The 23,231-nt window shown below is 65.8% G+C and overlaps 4 protein-coding genes across 5 annotated transcripts; 1 reads left to right on the top strand and 3 right to left on the bottom strand.

Moving 5' to 3' along the window:
• The first annotated feature begins 393 nt into the window (after positions 1-393).
• NDUFV1 (NADH:ubiquinone oxidoreductase core subunit V1) lies at positions 394-5,849 on the top strand. The gene is made up of 10 exons (XM_004481614.3): positions 394-574; positions 1,641-1,723; positions 1,797-1,967; positions 2,672-2,855; positions 3,641-3,830; positions 4,278-4,490; positions 4,601-4,767; positions 5,141-5,222; positions 5,447-5,592; positions 5,684-5,849. The coding sequence occupies exons 1-10, from the start codon at positions 503-505 to the stop codon at positions 5,768-5,770; spliced, it is 1,395 nt and encodes a 464-aa protein (XP_004481671.1). The 5' UTR covers positions 394-502; the 3' UTR covers positions 5,771-5,849.
• A 318-nt stretch (positions 5,850-6,167) lies between these two features.
• On the bottom strand, positions 6,168-9,758 carry LOC101447892 (double C2-like domain-containing protein gamma). The gene is given in 12 exon segments (XM_058305094.2): positions 6,168-6,494; positions 6,571-6,664; positions 6,738-6,819; positions 6,927-7,081; positions 8,184-8,234; positions 8,389-8,524; positions 8,598-8,677; positions 8,679-8,708; positions 8,846-8,917; positions 8,990-9,069; positions 9,198-9,518; positions 9,619-9,758. Coding segments are annotated over 11 exon segments (1,161 nt in total). The 5' UTR covers positions 9,448-9,518; positions 9,619-9,758; the 3' UTR covers positions 6,168-6,363.
• Positions 9,759-11,393: 1,635 nt separating this feature from the next.
• On the bottom strand, positions 11,394-13,278 carry NUDT8 (nudix hydrolase 8). 2 transcript variants are annotated; one of them, XM_058305096.2, is made up of 4 exons: positions 13,040-13,278; positions 12,456-12,588; positions 11,923-12,000; positions 11,394-11,662 (listed from the first exon to the last, which is right to left on the bottom strand). In XM_058305096.2, the coding sequence occupies exons 1-4, from the start codon at positions 13,231-13,233 to the stop codon at positions 11,477-11,479; spliced, it is 591 nt and encodes a 196-aa protein (XP_058161079.1). In that variant the 5' UTR covers positions 13,234-13,278; the 3' UTR covers positions 11,394-11,476. The 2 variants fall into 2 exon arrangements, with proteins under 2 accessions (XP_058161079.1, XP_058161078.1); XM_058305095.2 differs by having other exon boundaries at positions 11,394-11,704; positions 13,040-13,275.
• Positions 13,279-15,023: 1,745 nt separating this feature from the next.
• Positions 15,024-23,076, bottom strand: TBX10 (T-box transcription factor 10). Its single transcript, XM_058306178.1, has 8 exons — positions 22,755-23,076; positions 18,631-18,898; positions 18,462-18,563; positions 17,857-18,028; positions 16,406-16,561; positions 16,061-16,128; positions 15,744-15,832; positions 15,024-15,298 (listed from the first exon to the last, which is right to left on the bottom strand). Exons 1-8 carry the CDS (start codon positions 23,074-23,076, stop codon positions 15,024-15,026), a joined length of 1,452 nt encoding a protein of 483 aa, XP_058162161.1.
• Positions 23,077-23,231: the final 155 nt, after the last annotated feature.

Here is a 23,231-nt window from a genome sequence, read left to right as displayed (position 1 = left end):
GTCTGGGATAATTCTAACGTAATCATGCGGATCGGGCTGTACACCTGGCCTAATTCTGTCCCCCCCACCCCACCCCTGTTTACACTCGTGCACACAGCAGGTGCTCTCTCAATGCCGAGACTATGCAAAGTGGAAATCGCCAGGACTCGGCAGAAGGCGAAATGCGAGGTTTGTCTACTAGGCGTCTGAACGGCTGGGGCCGAAGGCGAACGCCGAGGAGCCAAGGGGGACAGCGGTCGCGCCAGCAAGTAAGCCCCAGCCGGGCGCAGAGAGCAACGGGCCTGGGCGCGGCGGGACTACATCTCCCAGAAGCCTCCCCGACAGACAGGTCTCTCCGGCCTCTCGGCCCGCCCTTCTGGAGGCGGGGCCGAGGCTGGGCGCGCCGCGGGGGCCGGGGCGCGTGACGTCGTTCCCGTGCGCCGCCTCGCCTCTCCGTCGCGCTGGCTCCTCAGCCTCAGAACCGCGAAGGTGACAGCCGGAGGTGACCCGGCTGGCCTCGGCGATGCTGGCGGCACGGCGGCTGCTCGGCGGGTCGCTCCCCGCGCGGGTGTCCGTACGTTTCAGCGGCGACACGGTGAGGCCCGGCCTGGCGTCGAGCCAGGGGTGTTCGTGGGCCGGGGCTCGCTGCCGCGCCCGGGTGCGCGCCGTCGCGTAGGCCTGTAGTGGTCCCTCCTGGAGATCCGCCTCATCTCCCCAGGCCTGGTGGTAGACGGGAAACGGGAGGCTGACTCCCCCATCGCCTTCCCCGAGCTCTCCGTCTCTCCCACTTCCCTTGTTTTAACAGCCCCGCGGCCCAGCGGCAAGAAATTTTGCACGCTACTAAGTGTCCTTGGTCTCGTTCCTTTGCCAAAACCGAGTGAGTCGGTCATTGCCCCATTTACAGATATAGAACACAGCTTTGCAGAGGGATGTGCACCTGCCGACTCCCCGACCAGTGCTCTGCTCCCTGTAATGACTGAGAAGGGATTTTAAGAGGTTGGGGAGCTGGAAGCCAAGACCCCTCGCCCTTCAGCTGGGAGGGCTCTCCACTGGGTCATGTGGAATAACGGTCCCTACCATTTCTCAATTTTATCCCAAATGCTACACTCTCATTGTGTCTCAGCCCCTTTGAGGCCTTTATTTAACTTCTTCCGCAGAGTTAGTGATACCAAGCGGGTGGCTCAACCAAGTCTGTGGTCCAGCAAGAGAGCCCAGCATGTAAATGGACATGACAGCATTCTGGGTGCAGGGAGGCAGAGTGGTGCCATGGTTCAGGTGTGGGCTTTAGCTACAGGTAGACTTTGGCTTCGGATCCTCCTGCTGCTTTTGGCTGTGTGACCTTTCATAAGTTCCTTTTTCTCTGCTCTTCAGTTTACTCCTCTATAAAATGAAGGAAATGTTTTTTTTTTATCTCAGGGTTGCTGTAAGGATGAAATGGGGTTTTGAATGTAAAGTGGGTAGCTCAGAGTCTGTTAAACAGGAAGTACTTCCTAAGTGGCGGTGGTAGCTACTGTGGTAAGAAGAATTTTGCAACTTAAGCCTGTGTCCTCTCCCCAGCCCAGCCTCTCCTAAGTAAGGGAGTTCAAGAATTTTTAGTTTCTGGCCTGACCCTTTATGGCTTCAAAGCTCTGCTGAGCCTCCTGACCCTCTGTCTCCTCCAGACAGCACCCAAGAAAACCTCCTTTGGCTCTCTGAAGGATGAAGATCGAATTTTCACCAACTTGTATGGCCGCCATGACTGGAGGTGAGTGGGGGTCCTTAGCCTATTGAGTCCCACTGTCGGGATGCGCCTTCCTTATCCTTTCTCCTCCACCCAGGCTCAAAGGTGCCCAGAGTCGAGGTGACTGGTACAAGACAAAGGAGATCCTGCTGAAGGGACCTGACTGGATCCTGGGTGAGGTCAAGACCTCTGGCCTGCGGGGCCGTGGAGGTGCTGGCTTCCCTACTGGCCTCAAGTGGAGCTTCATGAATAAGCCCCCGGATGGCAGGTGTGTTGAGGGAGGCAGAGATGGGGTTGTGGGAGAAACTTTGGGGACAGCAGCAGCTTGCCTGAGCCTTTGGGATGTTTCCTTAAAAACTAGGAGGAAAGAGGTAGGAAAGCGTTCCTAGGACTTTAGTGGCTGAGACTCATAGTTCTGTCAAGTCTTCCTCAGGGGAGACTTGGGATATAGCAGAGTCAGCACAGGAGTTTGACTCAGGTAGACTTCGTTGTTCAAATCCTCGCTCTGTCTTTTCTAATCATACAGCCTTGGGCAATTTCCTAGCCTCTTGGACCTCAGTTTTTTGTGTTTTTTCCTACATGGGTATAATGATATTGTGCAGGGATTAAAGAGATAAATGTTCATGTAGCTTTTGGCCCATACATTGGTTGGCACACAAAAACTATAAGTGTCAGACAATAATAAGCACGAGTTACTTTATCTCCTTTTGACCCCCGCAATGTGGCAGAGGTTGAAGAAGGCCCTTTGTGACCAAGAGCAGAACTCAGGCTGTCAGGGGAAAGCACAGGGGATACATTTAGATTGAGCTGAGCAAGCAGAGACTCTGGAAATGTGTTAGGGAGGGAGTGGTAAAGAACGATGGGTGTTTGGAAGAGACATCTTTGAGGCCTCACTGGATGAAGTGAGGGCAGCATGGGGCCGCGGGCCTAGCCCTGGTGACCCCGTGGCCTGGCTGGCCTGCTGCCCCACAGGCCCAAGTACCTGGTGGTGAATGCGGATGAGGGGGAGCCGGGCACCTGCAAGGACCGTGAAATCATGCGCCACGATCCCCACAAGCTGGTGGAAGGCTGCCTCGTCGGAGGCCGGGCCATGGGTGCCCGGGCTGCCTACATCTACATCCGCGGCGAATTCTACAACGAGGCCTCCAACCTGCAGGTGGGCAGGGAAGGGCCCCGACAGAGGCACGGGCTCTCAGTATCGCAGCCACACAAGATGCACAGCGTGGCTTTCAGCACCTGGGCTGTCAGTGGTTGAAGCAGGAGTGTGGGGAGCACTCCTGTGTGCGTGGTCCTCCAGGCCCCAGAGCCTCGCCTGGAGTGGTCTTCAAGGCCCCCTGACTCCTGAGGTTGTCGGCAGAGGCCTGGGAGGAGGTGGGCTGGGGAGCTCCATTGGGCATTTCTCCTGCTGGTGGGTCAAGGTGTCATTTCAGTAATTCTTATCTTGGTGTTGCTCATGGTGATGGGTGCAGGGCCAGTGTCACCCACCTTTCTGTTAGACCACTGCACAGCAGCAGCGAGGGCTGTTGTTGCCCATGTATGTGCTTGGCATGTAGACAGCACGATACAAGCTTGTAATTAAAAAGCAAGCCTCTAGTCTTTCTCCTTTTGTGCTAGAAATACATACTTGTTAGGGGAATAGGAAACCACAGGAAAAAGAAGGGAAAAATTCATCTCTCACCGATCTACTACTAGAGAAACTACTTGTTAAGATTTTGGTTATTTCCTTCGTTTTATTTTTTAAATATTTACAGTTTGGGATTTGGTAAATGTCGTTGTTACAGAAGTAACCTACCTCTTGTAAAAATTTACTCTCTCCCAGAGTGCGCCTGCTTATATCCAAAGGGAGCCTTAATGATGGGCCTGCTGGGCCCGCACTTCTCCCCCCTCCCCCATGTGTCCTGGTGCTCTCAGGGTCGGGGCCCTCACACTCCTCGTCCGCAGGTGGCCATCCGAGAGGCCTACGAGGCTGGTCTGATCGGCAAGAACGCCTGCGGCTCCGGCTATGATTTCGACGTGTTTGTGGTGCGCGGGGCTGGGGCCTACATCTGTGGGGAGGAGACCGCGCTCATCGAGTCCATTGAGGGCAAGCAGGGCAAGCCCCGCCTGAAGCCCCCCTTCCCCGCTGATGTGGGTGAGTCCCTCCCCACCCCCAGGGCCTGTCTCTCCCATTTCCTCTGGAATTTGGGGTCTGGGTCTGTCTTGTGGCCTGAGTGCCTGCTGGACTGTGGGCCAGATGCAGAAGGTAGGGTAGTAACAGTGTGACAACACACAAGTACCCCTGCAGTCCTTCCTTCTGCCTTAGCCCCCACATCAGACACCCAAGTGCCCTCCAGCCCTCTAAGCCTGTCTGTGGCTCCGTTTCCACAGTACCTGTTTTGGGAACTGGGGTGTGGGTGGGTGAATTGGGCAGGTAACACTCCTGCAGGAGGCTGGGGTCCAGCAGGGGAAAAGAATGATGAGCATGAAAGGGAGGGCTTCTCTGCCACTGGAGCAGGACCTTGGGACAGACCCCACTGCTGGGAAACTTGCCCCAGTCTGCCCCCCCTGGCCTCGCTTCCCATTTCCCATTTCCCCGCAGGCGTGTTTGGCTGCCCTACCACAGTGGCCAACGTGGAGACTGTGGCTGTGTCCCCCACCATCTGCCGCCGTGGGGGTGCATGGTTTGCCAGCTTTGGGCGTGAGCGCAACTCAGGTACCAAACTCTTCAACATCTCTGGCCACGTCAACAACCCTTGCACCGTGGAGGAAGAGATGTCCGTGCCGCTGAAGGAGCTCATAGAGAAGCACGCTGGTGAGGCTGGGAGCAGGGCTGCTCAGGAGCTGGGTCTGGGGGCTGACAAAGGCCTGGCCCCAGCCCTGACCATGCATCCTTTTGGGGATTGACTGACTGTATGGCCCCAGGAGGTGTCAGGGGTGGCTGGGACAACCTCCTGGCTGTGATTCCCGGCGGCTCATCCACCCCACTGATCCCCAAGTCCGTGTGTGAGACGGTGCTGATGGACTTCGACGCACTGGTGCAGGCACAGACGGGCCTGGGCACGGCCGCCGTGATTGTCATGGACCGCTCGGTAAGGACTTGTCATCCTCCCCCCCAGCCCTGCCTCAGCCTACCCTGGCTGGTGTCCCCCGCCCAGAGCTGCTCTAAAAACCCCTTGCCAGCTCTTGGGCACCACTTCCTGCAACCTGAGATTCAAGTGAGGAGGCAGTGGAAGGGAGCAAAGGCTGCAAGGGCCACTCTGGGGAAGATGCCAGTTCCTGGCGCTGGTCTCTGACTCTGGGTGCGCCAGTGGTGTCTGGGCAGTGCAGGACACTCAGAGGGTGGAGGAGGTGGCCAGAGTACTGGACTCGTGGTAAGACCTGGAAGCTGGGGAGGGGGTTGCTGCGAGGGGCTCAGGCTCCTCTCTGGCTCAGTTGCCTGCCCCCTGCCCCTTGTCACCCCAGACAGACATTGTGAAAGCCATTGCCCGCCTCATTGAGTTCTACAAGCACGAGAGCTGTGGGCAGTGCACCCCATGCCGCGAAGGTGAGCAGCCCAGGCAGGGCTGGGTACAGCCCTTCAGCCCACCCTGGGCCCCACCTGGGCACAGGGCGAGGATGGGGTGGGCTCTGGGTCCTGGATAAACAGCTGCCTCCACCCAGTCTGCCATGGCTTTTCTTACCCCTACCACGTGGCCCGTGCCCCTTGAGTGCCATCTCCCCAACTCTGCCGGGGGAGAACAACGGGTCCCTCTTGCTGCCGTGGCGCAGGTGTGGATTGGATGAACAAGGTGATGGCGCGCTTCGTGAAGGGCGATGCCCAGCCAGCTGAGATCGACTCGCTGTGGGAGATCAGCAAGCAGATCGAGGGCCACACCATCTGCGCCCTGGGCGACGGGGCCGCCTGGCCCGTGCAGGTACGCACCCCCCAGTGTGGGGGAGCGCTGAGCACCCAGGGTGCTGGGGCCTTTTCAGGGCCCCCTTCACACAGTGTTCCCCACACCCCAGGGCCTGATCCGCCACTTCCGGCCTGAGCTTGAGGAGCGGATGCAGCGGTTTGCCCAGCAGCACCAGGTCCGGCAAGCTGCCTCCTGAGCCTGCTGCCCTGTCCTGACGTCCTGCATCCATCTGTCTGGACTGCTGGACAATAAAGCGAGTGTCACCCGCTCTCCCAGCGCAGCGTCTCTGTGGCTTTGCTCCTCGTCCTGCCGCTCTAGCCCTTTCAGTCAGGGAGGCCTCTTTCCCAGATAGGCTGAGGCTTGGGAAGGGCACGTCCACTCAGTCATGTTACGAATCCTCACTGGTTCTTCCTGCCCCACCTTGGTCTCTTGTGGGTCAGTGAGTTTATCCTAGACCATCCTCAGTGTCTGTCCCCCAGTGCAGGGGGCGGGGGGGCTGGGCCTGGCCCAGGTCACACCTTGGGGGCAGGGAAGGTAGTGGGCCCAGTCTGCCCTGCGAGGTGTGCCATGATGGCCAGAGAAAGGCTGTCTGGTCGGCCTGGAGGAGGTGTTTATTTTTGCTTTGTGCCTTGGCAGTGGGGTAAACTTGAAAGGAGGGGAGGGAGGAAACAGCCCCTTAGGGGACTGGGCATGGTGGGTGAGGCAGCCCTCAGGCTCCTCTCAGCTCCGTAGAGACGGGTGGTCGGTGTGGGGGGAGGGTTGGTGAGCACGGTCAGGCCCGGCGTCCATCTAGTCGCTGAGCTGGGGGGGCACGCCGTCCAGCGGGTGCCACAGCTCCAACCGGCGGTCACTGCGGCCCAGGCACTCACGCCAGTGCCAAAGGCGCTCCCCACCAGCATGGCTGCTCATCTGCACCCCGCCTGGGTTGGGGTCAGGGGTCAGGAGCCATCTGGAGCTCATCAGCCTCCGGCCCAGCTCCCTCATGCTTCCACTCACCAATGAAATCGTCGGCTGTGCCCAGGTCGTAGTCCCACACAGACACCAGGAGCGTCTTCTGGGCCAGCTCCTCCCGGGGGCCTGCGAAGAATTCCTGCAGGGGAAAAGGGGTCAGAGGGCAGGAAGGAAGGGGCCAGGCCCTGCCCCCTCCAGGGGGCCCGGCCTACCTCGTTGAACTCGGGGTTCAGGGTCTTCTTCCGAACACTGGTCTTGTGTTTAGATTTCTTTCCGGTGTTTGGATGCAGGAAACTGGCGAGGATGGGGGCAGGTTACATGTGTTCTGGAGAGGTGAGCCCCAGAGGGCTTTGAGGGACCCAGTGCCCTCCTGCCCACCTGGCCACCCAGTGCACACTCACAGGCGGACAAAGGGGTCCGAGTAGCCGTTGGCGTCCATGGGGGCCAAGTGGGCGCAGCGCAGCACGCCTACCAGCAGGCCCCCCCGCTGGGAGCTGTAGCACAGCGAGAGCAAGATGCGCCCGCGTTCTTCCCCCGCCACCTCCGCCTCCATCTCCTGCAAAGGCGGGCTGAGTCAGCCCCCCTCCCGCCCAAAGCCCACCCACCAGCGTCCAGGACCCAGATGTGAAAACTCAAACTGGCGGCAAAGAAACCAGGCACCAATGATTTCATTTCATGATTCGATTTCCAAAAGCAGTCACTGGCCTGGTGCCCTGGAAGGGACTTCAGGGGTCAGCTGTGCCCACTGGGGTCTGAGGGGCTTGCTTGGGTCCTGTGGCTGGTCAGTTCTGCCCATCTTTGTCAGTGGAGGGGAAGGGAACTGATGTGCCGGAGTGCCAGGAACGTGCCAGGAGCCTCCCAAGTGGCTCCCCACTAAGTCCCACATGGCACCACCACCCTGAGGGCAAGCCTCGTTTCACAGTGCTTTTGGAGAGGCTGCTTTCTCCCTAAGGCTATGCAGGTCTCCTCACCTCCCGATCCCATCTTCTTTGGCCCCTGCTGCCCTGGGTACCAGATTCTGGATCTCCAAAGGGCCCCAGGGGGTGCCTGGGAAGAACGTGTTTCCTCCCCAGCCCACAGCGCTGGGTTTGCAGAAAGCCCACCCTGCGCCCCCAGCCCAGTGCGAGTGCTCCGGGAGCCCTGCAGCGCTGGGCCCTGGGACAGGAAGTGGGTGTCGCAGGGTTCGTGTGGAGGAGGGGCCTGCTGGGCAGTGAGCTGCCCGCACCCCTCGGTGGAGGCTCACCCCTCCACCGAGTGCTAATCTGCAGCTGGAGCCCCACTTCCAGCCGGGCAGCAGCGCCCTTGGCTCTGACCTGCTCTCTGTTTTCCGGGGTCCGAGGTGGGCCCTGCAGCCACCCCTGCCTCCTTCAAGGGCCTGGCGTCCACAGCTAGCAGCCAGGGCCAACCCCTGCCATTCTCGCCTCCACCTTGCCCAGCCCTCCCAGCTCAGGCAGGCCAATACCACCAGTTCTAGTCTCTCGAGGGTCCCCGGGGTGTGCGCAGAGGCCCTGAGCTCTGCCCTGAGGGTCCTGCTCCTGCCTCCTTGCCCCTCTGGGGCAGGCGCAGGCTCCAACCCCACCCCGCTGGTCTGGGGCCTGCCTGTTCCCAGCTCTCAGGAACGGCCCGACCCCTCAGGCCTGCTCGCCGTGCTCGCCCACCTCGTAGAGCGCCATGCCGCGGGCTGTGTCCAGGCTCTTGGGCCTCTTGGTCTGAAGGAGCAGAGCGCGGGTCAGCCTGGTGGGACGCGGCCCTGGTCCCCTCCCCGGCCCTGCCCGCTCCAGCCCCCCACCCCCGGGCTCCTCCGGACCCTCTTCCTTCCCCAGGGCTCCCCCCTGGCCCCAAGGCCCTCCCCACCCCACTCACCAGCCTCCGCTTCTCCAGACAGACGTCGAAGCTGCGGGCTCGATTGGGCACGAGCTTCCTCAGAGGCACCCGCAGCTCCCCCAGGGGGGGCGCCCGCCGCCGGCGCCGCAGCCGGGGGTCCTCGCACACGCACAGCCTGGGGGCCGCCCAGTCAGACCCAGCCTGCTGTCCCTCACCCCCCACCCCCGCGGCCCGGGCCAGCTCCTCACCGCAGCGTCTTGCGCCCCGCGTCCTGGCGAGTGAAGCCGTGATAGGTGAGCGTCTCCTCCCAGACGGGCCCCCGTGTGCCCCCGCACGGTGCGCGTCCGCAGCTGGCTGGCCTGGGGGCAGGTGGCTCAGGTCAGGGGTCGCCTCGGGCCCCAGGGCTGCACCCTGGCCACCCTGAGCCCGCGGTGGGGGAGCTCCGTGTCCGGGCAGGCGGGGAGAGGGCGGCCCAGCTGGGCCACGCGGGGCTCACCTTGCTGGCCCCCGGCAGCAGATTGGCCTTGACATAGGTGTCCACGGAGCCCGAGGCCGGCGGCTTGAGGCCCTGGGAACAGAGGTGAGTGGGGGCAGGCTCGGGGCCCAGCCTGTGGCCCGGGGACCCCGCCGGCGTCCTCACCGTGGCACGATGGGCCGTGCAGTGCAGGGCGCTGTTGTCCGCGTCAAAGAGCAGCGTGAACTCAAGGGTGCCCAGGGCAGCTGGGGGTGGGGGGCAGGCAAGGTGAGCCCGCGGCACTGGGACTCTGGCCCTGCCCCTCCGCGGTCCCGTGCCAGGGTCGCCCCAGACCCCAGGGGTGTCCTCTCGTGCCCCCCCCACCCCCACTCACTGCTGTCGTCCGAGTCTCCCTCTGGCTCCGGGTCGGGCGGCAGCTGGGGTGCAGAACGCAGAGCGGGGGCCGCTGCGGGGCGCGGGTCGGGGGCACGCAGAACACACCCGGCGAAGGGGTAGAAGTGCGGGAAGTAGTCGGAAATGAGGTGGATGGGCCGGATGGGGCCCGGGCTCACGTCGATGGCCATGTGCTCCTGCATGCTCACGCGCTGCGGCCGCCGCCAGCCCGCCGCCGCCGAGCCCGCCATGGGGGCTGGGACATGGGCGGCGCCTCACAGGAAGGCCCGCGGGCTGCGGCTGGGGGGCATCGCCGGGGGACCTGGGGACAGTGCAGCGTCAGGGCGGGGAGGGGCCGGGGCGCGGCGCCAAGGTCCCGCCGGGAGGGCTTGGGCCGGGGCCCTGGCCGGACGGTCCCTTACCCTCACACGCGGCTCCGGGAGCTGCCTCCGCCCAGGTCTGCTCGCTGCTGACACTGAGGTGTGCTCGGGTGGCAGAGCTGGTGACGGAGGGGCCCCGTGGGCGCGAGAGTGTGACCAATGGGGCCTCCGGAACCCGTGTGGGGGGGCCCACGCCCAAGCCCAGGAGGCGAGGGCGCCTCCTCACACCCACAGCGCTGGGGGCTCGGCCCGCTGGCCCCCCCTCCACACGCCACCCCCACTCACATGCTTTGTCAAAGGGAGTTATTTTTACCAGTCAGGTGGCCCTGCTCCCAGGTGAGAAGGCTGGGGGGCCAGAGGTGACAAAGGGGGTGAGGGGACAATGGGCACAGTGTGAGGGAGGAGGGAAATCTGTGTGGGAAAGAGGGGAGGGGACAGGTGTGAAGGTGGGGAGGGGGCGCCAGAGGGGTTAGGGAGGGGAGGAAAGGGGTGTATAGAGGGGAGGGGCTGCGGGGGGAGGGAGGGTCGCCGCAGGGTGCGCCTGCCAGCTTGGAATAAAACCCTGTCGGGGGCCAGTCCCCACGTCCCCTCTCCTGCCCACGCCCCGTGGCCACAGCTCTCCTTGGGGTCCCTGAACACACCAAGTCCCATACACATGCCACTCCTGCCTGGACTCCCCTCCCCTGCTCTCTGACCTGGCCCACCCCTGTCACACTTCAGTTTCAAGGGCACTCCCCCTGGGGCCCGTGATGGCTTTACCCGCCCAGCCCTCCCTCCCCTCTTTTCACCTCCGTTGTCCTTTGGGGGCCACCCATTCCCTACTCAGTCCAGGGGTCCAGGCCCCCGCCCCCCTCCCCCTCCAGAAGATCTGGGCAAGGCCTGGAACAGCCAATCAATGTGTTCCAGATTCGGGGGGCCATGTGAGGGGCTCAGGGGAGCACATCAAGCAGGCCAATGCAGGGCAGCTCTGGGTGAGCCTGGCAGGAAAGAGCAGCTGTTTTCTGTGGATGGGAAGCGGGTGCTGGGCTGTCCTAGAGCCACGGCCCTCTTCTCACCTCTCACCCTGCTGGAGCAGCGCCAAGCCCCTGGGAGGGAGGCCAGCAGGATGGAAAGCACAGCAAGGGCAAAACACAAGCCCCTGGATCCAGCCAGGCCTGAAGCTACCTTATCTCTGGAACCACCCTTCCTCTTCTTGCAAAGCCAGCTGGCAGGGGGTCGGGGATACCCTGCCCTGCCTGATGCAGCCCAAGAAGTCTTCCCTGGCCACCATGTCGAAGTCGGACCACTCAGCCCCTCGACCCTCTCTTGGAACCCTGCTCTGCACTACTTACACGTGACCTGGCCCAAGGTCTCCCCCAGGCGGTGATGCCCCCTCTCCCCAGCCCGAGGGCAGCCCTGGCACATGGAGGGCTTGATGGGCTCCAGCTTTACAATAAAACCCAGGGAGTGGGTCCACCTTCCTCCTGTCTGGATCCCTGGACCGGGCTCAGGCTCGGCCAGGCTCAGAAGAGGGAAGAGGCGGGAACGGAGGGGCAGACAGTGCAGCAGCTGAGAGCCTGGACTCTGGAGTCAAAGGGCCGTTCAAATCCTGGCCTGGGGTGACCTCGGGCATGGTGCTCAGACTCTCTGAGCCTGGGTATCGCTGGCCAGGAGTGCGTTGGCACCATCTTGACAGGCTGCCATGAGCGTGAAACGAGAGAGATAAAGCCAAGCGTAAGCATTCCTGGACTGCCCTTGCCGTGGGTCAGAGGGTGGCTGACCCAAGGTGCCAGCCAGGAGGCCAGCTGCCTGATGGGTACAGAAGGAGCAGGGGCCGCTGAGTTGGCAAAGGCCCTTTATTCAGTCCTGGCAGGGCCAAGGCGGGGGCTGCGGGGCAGGGGCAGCAGGGAGGGCCAGGCCTTCAGCCCGCAGGCAGCTTGGCGCTGGCCAGACGGGGCTGGTAGGCGCCAGGTGCCAGCAGCTGCAGGGCGAGCTCGGTGATGGTGGCCGTGAGCCCCCAGACGCGGTGCGGCCCGTGCAGGAAGACGGGCAGCGTGTAGCTGAAGTGGCCGTCCTGGCAGAAGTTGGTGTAGCCCTGGTTCTGCACCTGCAGCAGGTGGGCCAGGGGCAGCGCAAACACCTCGTCTACCTGCAGGCAGGAGGCGGCGGGAGGTGGGGTGGGCAAGGATGGGCTGCTGCAGCCTACCGACTGGGACAGCCGGGCCCCAGCCTCCCCTGCTCACCCCCAGCCCTCCCCCCTGCTCACCCTCAGCCTCTCCCACTCACCCCGAGTGTCCCACCCCGCTCACCTCCAGTCTCCCCCTGCTCACCCCCAGCCTCCCCCACTCAACCCCCCTCCCCACTCACCTCCTCGGGGTTGGGCCTGAGGCTCGGGGGATCCAGCGGGCCCACACCGGCCAGCACTGGCACCACAGTGGCCTTTTGCTGGGACAGGAGGACAGGAGGCGGTCAGAACAAGGCAGCGCCAGGCAGCGGCCCTGGGACTGACTTAACTAGGACCCTCCAAAACATGGGACCATTTCAAGCCTCTCTTCTCCCCATTTAGAACAACTTTCTCTTCCCTTTCACTGCCCTAAAGCCTCCCCCCTGCCACTCAAGCCCTACCTACCTGTGACCCTTCTCCACCCTCACCCAGCTGAGCAGAGCTGGCGGCCCCTCCACCGTGGGGACCACCCTCCGCAGACCTGAGCCTCAGTGTCCACATCTAGGAAGGGGATGAGAACACCTGCGCCCTTCCCCCAAAGGGGCAGTAAACAGGCAGGTGCCTGGTGGCACTCCAGCCCCAGAGCCCGTGGTGGTTCTGTCCCTGCGGTCCTGCCAGCCCTCTGACGGTGGATGGCAGGGAGAGTGCGTGAAGGGCTCGTGCTGGAGGGGCTCACCCGGTCATGCAGGGGCCGCAGGATGCCCCACACCTGCTCCTCCTGCACGGCCAGACCCAGCTCCTCCTGGGTCTCCCGCAGGGCTGTGTCCACCACGTCCCGGTCTTCGGGGTCACACTTGCCACCTGGGAAGCTGAAGGGCGGGGGGCAGAGGAGAGTGTACAGGGAAGGAAGATGCTCCGGGGGCTGCTGGGGACCTGCGGTGGTGGTGGCAGCAAGAGCCAGTGACGCCTCTGTCTCTAGGTGCTGTGAGGCCTTGAGCAAGTCACATGACCTCTGGGAGCCGGGGGAGGGGGCCCTGTCAGGCCCTGGGCAGCCCAGGGTGGAATGTGGGGGAACCTAGCAGCTGGGGCAAAAAAGACCCGGCTCATAAACCCAAATGCTGCCGCTGTGGCCCCAGGGGCCGGACCCCTGCCCTCGACTCGCGTGCCCTGGGCCCGCACCTCCCCACGGTCGCCGGCAGGGGGCGCGGTCGGGCCTTTTAAGAGCAGGAGCCGCAGCTCGGGGAGGCGTCCCGGGCCCCAGCGCTTCGCCACGCGCTTCGGGGGACCCCGCGCCGCCCCGCGGCCTCCCGGGCGCGGTACCTGACGTCGCCCCTGTGCTTCCCGGCCAGGCGGCTTGACCGCAGCGTGTAGAGCAGCGCCGGCGCCCCGCGCACCAGGCAGAGCGGCACGAGCACCGCGGCCGCCGCGGGCCGTGCGCGGTACCGGGCCGTGGCGCCCGCCAGCAGCCGCCGGCAGCGCTGCTCGTCCTCCGCGGACAGGCCGTCGGGCAGCATGTCCGCCCCGGACACCAAGGGCGCGACGCGGGGCGACCCAGGGCGGGCCGTGGGCGGAGTCGGCCGCGGATGCTCCTCCCCGCCCCAAACGCTGGCCGGCGTGGGCGGGGCCTCCAGGGGGCGGGGCCAAGTTGGGGGCGGGGCCGAGGGCGGAATGGGATGGGCCGCCGGGCGGGGGGCCTGTAACCCGGCCTCAGAGTGGGACGGCGGCGGGGCGGGGCCTGGCCTGGAAGGGGTCGGGGGCGTGACCGGGGCGGGTCTGGTGGAGCAGGGCCTCGTGGGGACACCAGGGGGTGGCCGGAAGGGGCGTGGCCCGAGGCAGTGGGGCGGGACTGGGCCTCCGTTGAGGGGGTGGCCCGATCCGGGGGCGTGGCCTGCGCTAAGGCCCGAGAAGCGGCGCGGGGCGGGGCGAGGCTGAGCCGGGCTGGGCGGGCCTGGGGGGGCGGGGGGGGGGCGAGGCCGAGCGAGTCTGGCAGGGTCTGAGCTCAGCGGGGCCGGGCTCAGCGGGGCCGGGCTCAGCGGGGCGGGACTGAGCCGGGCTGGGCGGGTCTGAGCGCGGCGGGGCGGGGCTCGGCAGGGCGGGGCGGGGCCGAGCGAGTCTGGGAGGGCCTGACTCAGCGGGGCGGGGCTCGGCGGGGCGGAGCTGAGCCGGGCTGGGCGGGTCTGAGCGGGGCGGGGCTCGGCGGGGCGGAGCTGAGCCGGGCTGGGCGGGTCTGAGCGGGGCGGGGCTCGGCGGGGCGGGGCTGAGCGAGTCTGGGCGGGGCTGGCAGGTGCGCGGGTCCCCGAGCCTGAGACGGCTCGGCGGCACACAGCCGGGAAGCCAATCGGGGTGCCTGTGGAGGCCCCGGCGGACCCCGCGTCCCCGCGCCCCTCGTGTGTCTGCCCCCCGAAGAGCACACATATGCCGCGAGCTGTGCAGTGTCGGCTCCCAGAGGCCCACGGGTCTCGCCGTCCAGGAGGCCCCGCGGGCAGGGTTCACACCCTCCGTCCCTCCCTCCCGACTCCGCTGGGTGGCGCGGTCGCCCTGACCCGGCCTCCGGCCTCCCCGGCCTTTGCCCTGCCCCTCCCAGCGCCTGGTGTCCTTCTCCCTGCCCCCCTCACCTTCCCTGGGAAGTTTCTAGACCGAGTCTTGATCGGATTCCCAAACCCCGCCTCCCGCCCCCGATCGGTCTCTGCCCGTAGGGTTCTGCCTCTTTCCCCGACGCCGGACCCCTGGAGGGGGCTTTGCGCGTGGGACGGCGGGCACTGGTGGCGCTGGGCTGCGTGGCTCCGAGCAGGTCCCGCCCTTCCGAGCCGCAGTTTTGGCCTCCTCTCGCACCCTAGGCGCGAGGCCGGCCTCCCCGCAGGGTTCCACCTGACTTGCAGCCCCGCGCCTCGTCGGTGCCCTCCCTTTACCATCACCAAGTGGCTCCGGGGGTGCGGTGGGCAGCGCGCAGAGCTTAGGGGCACCTAAGGGCAGATGCGGGACAGTCACGGGCCTGGGTGCCCCGAGCTCTCCCACCCCAAGCCCAGAAGACAGAATGTTCTGTCCACCCATGCCAAACCATTTAATGTTGGGGGGGGGAGAGGTGGGACAGGGTTGGGGAGTTTCCCCCACAATGCAGTGGGGCAGGGTTCTTGATGGCTGGGGTTGGGAGGCAGGAGGCCTGGATACTGTGTGACTCTGGGCAGGTGGCCTCCCTCTCTGTGCTTCCTTGGGAGAGGAGTCTGAGGGCAGATGCCAGTAGGGTCTCTCCAGAGGCTGCTTCCCACACGGTTGCTGTGGCTCCAGGGCAGATGGGCTTCCCCCATCACTCAGGGTCCCTGCCAGGCCGCAAGCACCCAGTAGGTGGGGACAGGAGGCCCAGCCCGGGCATGGGAAGGAGCAGGCCCCCCTGCTCCCTGCCAGCCTCGATGTTGGGGAGGGGGTACGGTGCTGGTCGGGTCTTTGGGACCCCAGGGTACAGGCCCTGGTAGGTGAGGGGCCCGTATGCAGATGGAGCTGGCAGGGCCTCCGGGGGACCCAGCAGCTGATGGTGGAGCCGGGCAGGGGCCCTGGAGGTGGTGCCTGGTCCTTTGTTGGGGTCTGTGGGAGGAGATTGTCTGAGAGGACCCCTCCCCACCCCCACCCACATCCTCAGCCCCCTGACCCCTTCCCTGTACCTCCCATTCCCAGTTTCCAGCTCTTAGCCTTTGCCTTTGGTTTTTCCTCTGCCTGGAATTTCCTCCCCACTTTCTCCCTGGTTCAAACCCTTCCCAGGTGTCACGGCCGCTCCAGGCCCAGCTCAGGAACCACCTCCTCCAGGAAGCCCCCCTCACCCCCATCTCTGCTCCCAGCGCTTCATCCCTGCCCTGCCCCCCCCCTTGCCTTAGGAGTCTCTGCACCCTCCTTGGTGTCCATACGGGGCGCCCAGCAGGTTTGCTGAGCCCGGGGAAGCCTTTCCCGTGGCCCCGCGGCCCTGCCCCTCGCCCGCTGCACCCCAGGCTCTGGCCTGGCTGTGTCTGCTGGTGGGCTCGGGCCTGGGGCTCACCTGTCTGCTGCTCTGTGGAGCCCTTCAGCAGGCAGGGACTGAGGCTGCTGCGGCTCCGGGCGCTGAGCAGGGGCCGTGGGGGCACCGGCCTGAAGATGGGGCAGGCAAGAATGGAGGGGAGGGTCAAGGTAAGGACCCCCAGGGCACGGGATCACAGTCAGAGTTGGACGGTGGGACCCCAGGGCAGGTGGGAAGGGCATGGCCCTGAAATAAGGGTCAGGAGCTGGGGGTGGGGTCTAGGGGGCTGGGGTGGGGCTGAGGGGCTGGCGTCAGGGTGGGGGCTGCTGCTGGGCAGAACTGTCAGGGCCACACTGTACCACGAGTCTGGGTCACTCTCCCTAAAGCCCTTGGCGAAAGGGTTGCTGGCGATTTTCAGCTGGGTGATCTGCAGGTGGAAAGTGCCGTTACGAGCAGTCCCCAGCCGGGGACCTCCCGGGCCAGCCACCCTGTCCTCCCCAGACCCCAAACTGAGCGCCCAGGAACGCTGGAGCCAGTGGGTGTGAAGGCAGGAGATGACTGTGGGCAGAGGCCAGCTGAGGCCCCGGGAGGGGGGCCAGGGCGGGGGCCCATTTTGGGGGCTGAGAGCCCCAGGCCGCAGTCTCTGCCCCGCCCCCCCAGCAAGGCGCCGGCGGCCAGCGCGGCGCTGCCGTGGCCCCACGCACCCGATGGTTCTGGTAAGCCGTCACGGCCGTGAACTGGGTCTCGGCGAAGACGAAGGACTTGAAGTTCTCCTGGGCGTAGCGCTCGCTGTCCTTGCGGGGGTCCACGAAGACCACGTGGAAGCGGGGCTGGTAGCGGTGCATGGAGTTGAGGATGATCTGGGGGGCAGGGGGGCAGGCTTGGGGTGGGGAGGGGGCAGCAGGCTGAAGCCCTTCTCCCCAGGGCAGAGGGGCGCGCTGCCCCCCACCGCACTCTGTGTCTGGGGGCCGGGGGGGAGGATCAGCCGAGCCTAGGTGTTCCTGTTTTCCCGTCCTTTCTTTCAGTGGCTGTGCAGGGTCTGAACTTGACTCTTCTTTGCTTCTCTTGCCCCCCCCCCCATCGCAACTGTCAGCCTTACCTCCGGCTCTATCTGGAATCTGACCCCCTCTTCCACCCCACGGCTTCCACCCCAGCCCAGGTACCACCTCTCTCCAGGATTTCTTCGCCCATTTGGTGGCTGGGCTGCCCGCCTCCTGCGTGCCCCCTGGCCATTCTCCACGCGGCAGCCCCCGCCGGCCACCTCCTGCTGCTGGCCCTGCTCAGAACCTTCTGGGGCCTCCCACCTCGTGTGTACCAGAGGCCCCTCGAGGACACCTGGCCCTGCAGTCAGGCCCTGGCTGCCTCTGGGTTCTTCTCCTCCCACCTTCCTTCCTCGCTCCTCTCCAACCACTTCGGGGAGCCTCCTCGGCCCCCTCCTCGAGCTTGCCCCGCCTTCTTTGTCCCAGGGCCTTTGCCCTGGCTGCTCCCTGCCTGGAAGAGCTCCCCCTTGGTACTTGCCCCTCCCCGACCCCCTCTGCCTCAGTTCAAACATTGCCTCATGAGCTTCCTGAGCCCCATGAACGACGCAGCCTCCCTCCGTCTCTGTCCCTCTCCGGCTCCTTTTGCTCTTTGTCGTTTCTCACTGTCTGAGACGCGGCACAGTGTCTTCTCGGGTCTTTTGTTTACTATCTGCTACCGCCTCCCTCCTCAGCCCTAGGATGTAAGCCACGTGAGGGCAGGGGTCTTAGTTTAACAAAGTGGGGTCAGTGAGGTGTCCCGTCACCCCCGTCACCTGGCACCTACGATGGCCTTGGCCAGTGGGAGGAGTTCCGGAAACACTGCTGGTGGAACGGATTCCTCTCTCTACGCATGTCTATGAAACTTGGGGGCAGTGTGGCCCTGGGGTCTCACTGGGTCGGTGTAGAGCTGTGAGACGGGGTGGTGGGGGCCCCACATGGCCACGCACTGAGTTGTTGCATGGTCCAGAACGTTCTCCTGTCCCCACCCACTTCCCCACCTGCATGGACAGTCCAGTCTGCGTTCGTCCCCAAGCCAGGCGGCCCGGCCTCCCCTGCCGGTCACCAGCGGTGGGCGGGCGCCAAAGGCCTTCTTGGCCGTCAGCCCCTGCCCCTGCCCGCGGGGGCCCGGGTCTCACGTGGCCATTGTCGTCCAGCAGGTTGTTGGTCAGCTTGAGCTTGTCGAAGGACACGATCTGGCGCATCCACTGTGCGCCCTTGGCCGGCGAGTCGGGGTGGAAGTGCACGCGGCCGGGCGTGGCAGGGTCCGCCTTGCCCGCCACCAGCCAGGCCGAGCTGTGGAAGGCATACCTGGGGAACAGAGGGAGGTGGCAGGGGCGCCCCGTCCCCACCCACGCCCCTCAGCCGCTGCCCCCCCACCCGGAGCCCAGCCTGACCAGGGCTGGGGGTGTGAGGTGTCGTCACTGCCCCCGCCGCCCTCACGCCCCAGCCTCAGCCTCACAGAGGAAGAGACCGAGGCTCAGAGAAGACTGCTGGACCCTGAGTTCCCTGAGCCTACCCCTGGCCGGGGTCAGGAGAGCCCCTGCTGTCCCAGGCTAGACCACTCTGCCTGCCCCAGGCTAGGCCTCTGCCCTGGTGAGATGGTCGGCTCCCTGAGCCAGGCGCCCCCCTGCCGGTGGGCTTGCCCCCCGCTGGACCTCCCCGGCATGGCTCAGACCAGCCTCACCCCGGAGTGGGCGTGGGGGTCTAATTCCCACGTCCCCGCCCCCACTCGCCCCCAGACCTGTATCTCTTGTCGTCCAGGGGGACAAAGTCCATGAGCAGGGCGTAGTCGGCCAGCCGGTCCATGCCCAGGATCTTCACCTGGAAGGTGGGGAACATGCGCCTGCGGGGGGGAGGCGCTCGGCGGCTGCCCGAGGCACGACCCGGCCCCGCCCCGCCCCGCCCCGCACCTGCCCGCCTTGGTGACGATCATCTCCGTGCCCAGCTGGTTGAATTCCTCCCACAGCGTCTTCATCTCCAGCTGGACCGTCACGCCGGACACATGCGGGTTCTTGGGGCCCTGCCTGGCGGGCTCGGCCGCGGCCTGGGCCCCTGTGGGACAGGCGCCAGGGCCTGGTGGGAACGGCGTCCGTAGCGGGGTCTCCCAGCCGGAGCTGGTTCCCGGCGGGGTGTAGGGCTCCGAAGCCGCGAGGACACCGAGACCGGCAGAGAGGAAGGCTGGGGAGAGGGGAAGAAATGTGGGTCCGCTCATCACGTGGCCAGCCGCATCCGCAGGCTGCACCCCGATCCCTCTTCCTCCAGGAAGCCCTCCCTGACTGCCAGGCCTCTGTGTTCCCCACAGTGCCCCCCACTCAGTGTCACTTTGTGGGTAGGGAAGCGGATTTGCCTCAATGGAGAGAGCATCTGCCTACCACATGGGAGGTCCAGGGTTCAAACCCAGGGCCTCCTGGCCCATGTGGTGAGCTGGCCCACGCCCAGTGCTGATGTGCGAAAGGAGTGCCGTGTCATGCAGGGGTGCCCCCACATAGAGGAGCCCCAAGCACAAGGAGTGCGCCCTGCAAGGAGAGCTGCCCTGCACGATAAAAGCACAGCCTGCCCGGGAGTGGCGCCGCACACACGGAGAACTGACGCAGCAAGATGACGCAACGAAAAAAGAGACACAGATTCCCAGGCCGCTGACAAGAATGCAAGCAGACACACAAGAACACACAGCGAATGGACACAGAGAGCAGACCACTGGGGCAGGGAGGGGGGGAAGGAGAGAGAAATAAAAATATATAAATCTTTTAAAAATAAATAAATAAAGGCCCCTTTTTCTCAGCGAGCTCCAAAGGGCGCCTGTGTGGCCCTGTGGCCTAGGGCAAATTGTTCCACCTCCCAGAGCCTCAGTTTCCACATTTGTCTGGGGATCCTTGATGCCTGCCTCACAGGGCTGACGTGAGGATTAGTGGCTGCGGGCTCAGGAAATCAGCTGTTACTGATGAGTTCTGGCCAAGAGAGCTGGTGGCCCATGTGAGATTGGGGGTGGGGGTCTCCCCGAGCTCCGTGGGCTGGGAGGAGACCCCGTAACCGTGGTTCTCAGTCCCTGACCTTGAACCCGCCTGCAGCCGCCTCTGGAAGCCCTTTCTTACACCTTTCTGCGTCGGTCTCCTCTCTAGGTTCTGACGCGCCCATCCTTTGAGCTGCACTCTGGCCACCGGCCTTGGCCAAAAGCTTTGCCACCCCCGCCCCTCCAATTTCTAAAATAATCCCGAAAACCAGCTCTGTAAGGTTACCGCAGTGCCGAAAGGGGCGGAGGGCCAGGTGGGGCTGCAGGCAGCAATGGCAGGGACAGGGGCAGGGCTGGAGCCGGCCCCTGGCTGAGTGGCCCTGGGGCATTTATACAACCGCAGAAGGGTGCCACCCCCTGAAGAGAGGGGACTGCTGGAGGCTGGAGAGATGGATGGACAGACAGATAGAGAGGGGCGGAGGGGGATTCCTGGAAGACAGGGCATCTAGAGAGGGAACAGGTGGGCAGATCCGGGCCGGGGCCGGCTCCCCTGGGTGCTTTGCCAGCATGTCCCTGTCCTCGGCACCTCGAGAGCCACGTAGAAGGGGTGCCCGGGGACGGTCTCTCCTGGAGCCACTGAGAGGGACGGGCCACCTCGGATCTGTGGCCCCCGGAGGCCCCTGGGGCACAGGGATGGGTGGGCTGATGTCCCCACCACCTGGGGCCAGGCCGTCAGCGGACAACTGATTGTCACCCGGCTCCCCTGCTGGACAAGGGCCGTCGTCCAGGGAACCGATGCCAGCTCCCAGGGTCCACGGTGATGGGTCCCGAGAGGAGGGGCTCATGGCCCCTGGCTCCCGAGTCTGCTGGGAGCCTTCCCCCAACCCCCCGGTCCGCGTGCTGCCCCTCGGCACTCTTAGCACCCCCCCGGGGAGGGCTGCCCCTGCCCGCCTTGGGACAGGAGCTGACAGTTTCCCAGAGGATCGAGTGTCAGGTCTGGGGGGAGCTTGAGACCTTTGCTCCAGCCCCCCACCCTACCCTGAGGGGCCCGAGGCCCGGGGAGGCGCTCTGCACCCAGCCCCCTGCCGCCAGCACCTGCCCTCGGGGGGCCCGTCAGCCCCGCCCTGGCAGGAGCGAAGACCGCAGCCTGGGTGCCCCTGCCCCTCTCACGCACCCGTCCCCTCGCCCACTCCCTGCCCTGCCCTGGGGCCTCAGCCCCGGCGCTGTACCTGCCATGGGGACAGCCCGGCTGTCCGGCTCCCGGAGCAGCCCCGGTCAGCCGCAGCCACCGCCCGAGGGGACCCCGGCCTGCCGGGACGGGGACGCCAGCCGCTCCCGGTGTCCACGTCCACTCAGCGGCCGCAGCTCCGAAGTCAGGTGCTCCCTCCGTCCCCCGCTCCTCGGGAGGACTGTCCTTCCCTCTCGGTCGCTCTCCGGCCGCGCCTCCGGGTCTCCTGCCCTGAGCTGGGCACTTGGTGTCTGCAGGCGGGACCCCGGCGCCGGGCTTTGCGGGCTCCTCCCCGCACGCCCCCCCAGCCGGAGCCGTCCGGGGCCGGGCAGGGGCTGCGCTGCGGGGACGGGCTGCGGGGCGAGGGCAGGTGGGAGGGCTCTGACGTCGCCCGGCCTCCCTCCCCTCCCCCGCCGGGAGCCCCCAGCCACTCCGGATCGATGGGCCCCACCTTGAGCACAGGCTGGGGGGTCGGCAGGGACCCAGGCCTGGCCGACGGGCGGAGCCGGGGGGGGGCTGCCGGGGCCTTGGGGCAGTGGGGGAGGCGGCGGTGGTGGCAGCAGCCTGAGGGGCTCAATGGCACCAGCCGATGCCCTGCCACGGGTCCCGGCCCCCTGCCCTGCTGGTGTCGACTCGCCCGGGGTCACTTGGGACAACACGTAAGGGGACAGCAGTAAGAGCTGTCAGTGGCAGAGCCCCGGCTGGGCGGGAGGACGCTGGCTCTCCCAGGGGGCTGGGCCCTGGCTGCTGTGCAGCCCTGGCAGGGCTCTGGCGGGCTCCGTGTCCGTCAGCTTTACCCACTGAGCTGGGCACGAGCCCCTTCTGCCTGGGGTCTCCCCAGCCTGACCGAGCACCTTCTCCCGGCTGCCCCCCGCCTGTCAGGGGCTGGGCGTTCAGGTGCCAAGGACCACTGGCCAGGCAGGCAGCGGCGGGCAGGGGTAGTCCCGCGGTGGGGAGGGCTCTTTGGCCATTTGATCCCTGCCAGAGGGTCCACAGATGGGCAGTGGGTGCTGCGGGCCCACACCTAGCACCCCAGGCTGGAGGCTGGCCAGAGCAGCCCACACCTCTGCTAGACTCGGTGCTGGAGTCTGGGGGCTGGTGAAGGCCCCGACGCCCGAGAAGGGAGCATCAGGGCTCGAGGACAGAGGGACTGCTTCTCCGTGACGTGGTGCCCTGCCCCTCCCGGAGCCTCACCAGGCCAGACCCCTGCTCCCCCCAGCTCAGGGACCCCGTACCCCAGGCATGGAGGGGCATGCGAGGGGAAGAGGGCGTGGACCCACACCCAGCTGGGGAGAGGAAGGTGCTGCCAGCCCTGGCATCTGCCGCCAGGCAAGATGGGGGTGCTCTGTCTTATGATGGGGGGTCCCAGCAGCTCCCGGAGGGGTGAGGAGACGGGAGAGATGGGGGCACTTGGGGAGCCCGCCCCAGCCCTGGGGCAGGCCAGGCTGGGCTCTGCGGGCTCCTGCTGAGTGTGTGTGTGCACACGCAGCCTGGGGTGTCAGCAGGATGGGAAACACACTTCCCACTCGCGTGCACATGAGCACACTGGCACGCCAACCCACGCACGTGCACACGGCATGCCAAAAGGTACCCACACTGGCCCCCCGGCCCGCCACCCCCGCACACCCCTCCCTGCCGCCTGCGCTCCCTGCCGGAGGCACTGGCCGGCCCCTCATCCATCTTGCCTGCCAGCCCGTCCCTGGTGCCCCCAGATCCTTCACACCTTCTCATCTCGCTGCTCAATACCAGGAGGCGGCGTGGCAGCCGTGGCCGCGGGGAGATGGATGGGCCAGGCGGGGGGTGGCGAGGGGCTGGGAGTGAGGCTTTGGCGGGGAGGGGGGAGCTCCGGGCCCCACCAGCCCCAGCTGTCCAGCCGGGCTCGGTGACCTGTCGGGACCAGGCGGGGTGCGCCCTGCCCAGCTCGGCCCCTGAGCCGGTGATGGTGGACGTGGCCCAGATGCGGCTCGGCCGCCCTATTCTGACGTGCCCTGTCCCCCCCACCCAGGGCACCTCCGCCCTGGTGTCCGAGGACAGCCTGTGCTGGGTGGGCAGATCCTTGTCGGGCCGCACCCCTTCCTCGGATGCTGCACCCTGGGGCTCGTTCACGTGCCTACCTGTGGCTCGGAAACGTGTGCACACACACACGCCGGGGCGCACGCGGGGCAGGCACACCCGCATGGGCGTGCACGTATGTGTGCCACCCATGGGCACGCGCCCCCACTCCCTGCAGACTGAGTCTCTCGCCCCAGGATGGCAGGGGGCCGAGGCCCCCCTGCGCCGTGGCCTCCCTGAAGCCCCTCCACCAACCCCAGGACAGTCCTCCAAGCCCTCCA

The sequence above is a fragment of the Dasypus novemcinctus genome, chromosome 10 (assembly GCF_030445035.2).
Source record: "Dasypus novemcinctus isolate mDasNov1 chromosome 10, mDasNov1.1.hap2, whole genome shotgun sequence".
Taxonomy (NCBI): Eukaryota; Metazoa; Chordata; class Mammalia; order Cingulata; family Dasypodidae; genus Dasypus; species Dasypus novemcinctus.
Note: the sequence above shows the minus strand (reverse complement) of the source record. Positions and strands in the feature narration are given on the sequence as shown.

Bases quoted from the DNA above. Each gene is read 5' to 3' on its own strand.
- NDUFV1 (XM_004481614.3), top strand. From the start codon at position 503: ATGCTGGCGGCACGGCGGCTGCTCGGCGGGTCGCTCCCCGCGCGGGTG. The intron at 1,968-2,671 runs GTGTGTTGAGGG...GCTGCCCCACAG, and splicing joins AATAAGCCCCCGGATGGCAG to GCCCAAGTACCTGGTGGTGA. The intron at 5,593-5,683 runs GTACGCACCCCC...CCCACACCCCAG, and splicing joins GGGCCGCCTGGCCCGTGCAG to GGCCTGATCCGCCACTTCCG.
- NUDT8 (XM_058305095.2), bottom strand. From the start codon at position 13,233: ATGCTGCCCGACGGCCTGTCCGCGGAGGACGAGCAGCGCTGCCGGCGG. The intron at 12,589-13,039 runs GTACCGCGCCCG...CCCGCCCTTCAG, and splicing joins AAGCACAGGGGCGACGTCAG to CTTCCCAGGTGGCAAGTGTG. The intron at 12,001-12,455 runs GTGAGCCCCTCC...CTCCTGTCCCAG, and splicing joins TGCGGCCCCTGCATGACCGG to CAAAAGGCCACTGTGGTGCC.
- TBX10 (XM_058306178.1), bottom strand. From the start codon at position 23,076: ATGCGGGTGTGCCTGCCCCGCGTGCGCCCCGGCGTGTGTGTGTGCACA. The intron at 18,899-22,754 runs GTGGGGCCCGGA...CCCTCTCCCCAG, and splicing joins CGGCTGGACAGCTGGGGCTG to CCTTCCTCTCTGCCGGTCTC. The intron at 15,299-15,743 runs GTGAGCCCCAGG...CTCCTCCCACAG, and splicing joins CTCCACAGAGCAGCAGACAG to ACCCCAACAAAGGACCAGGC.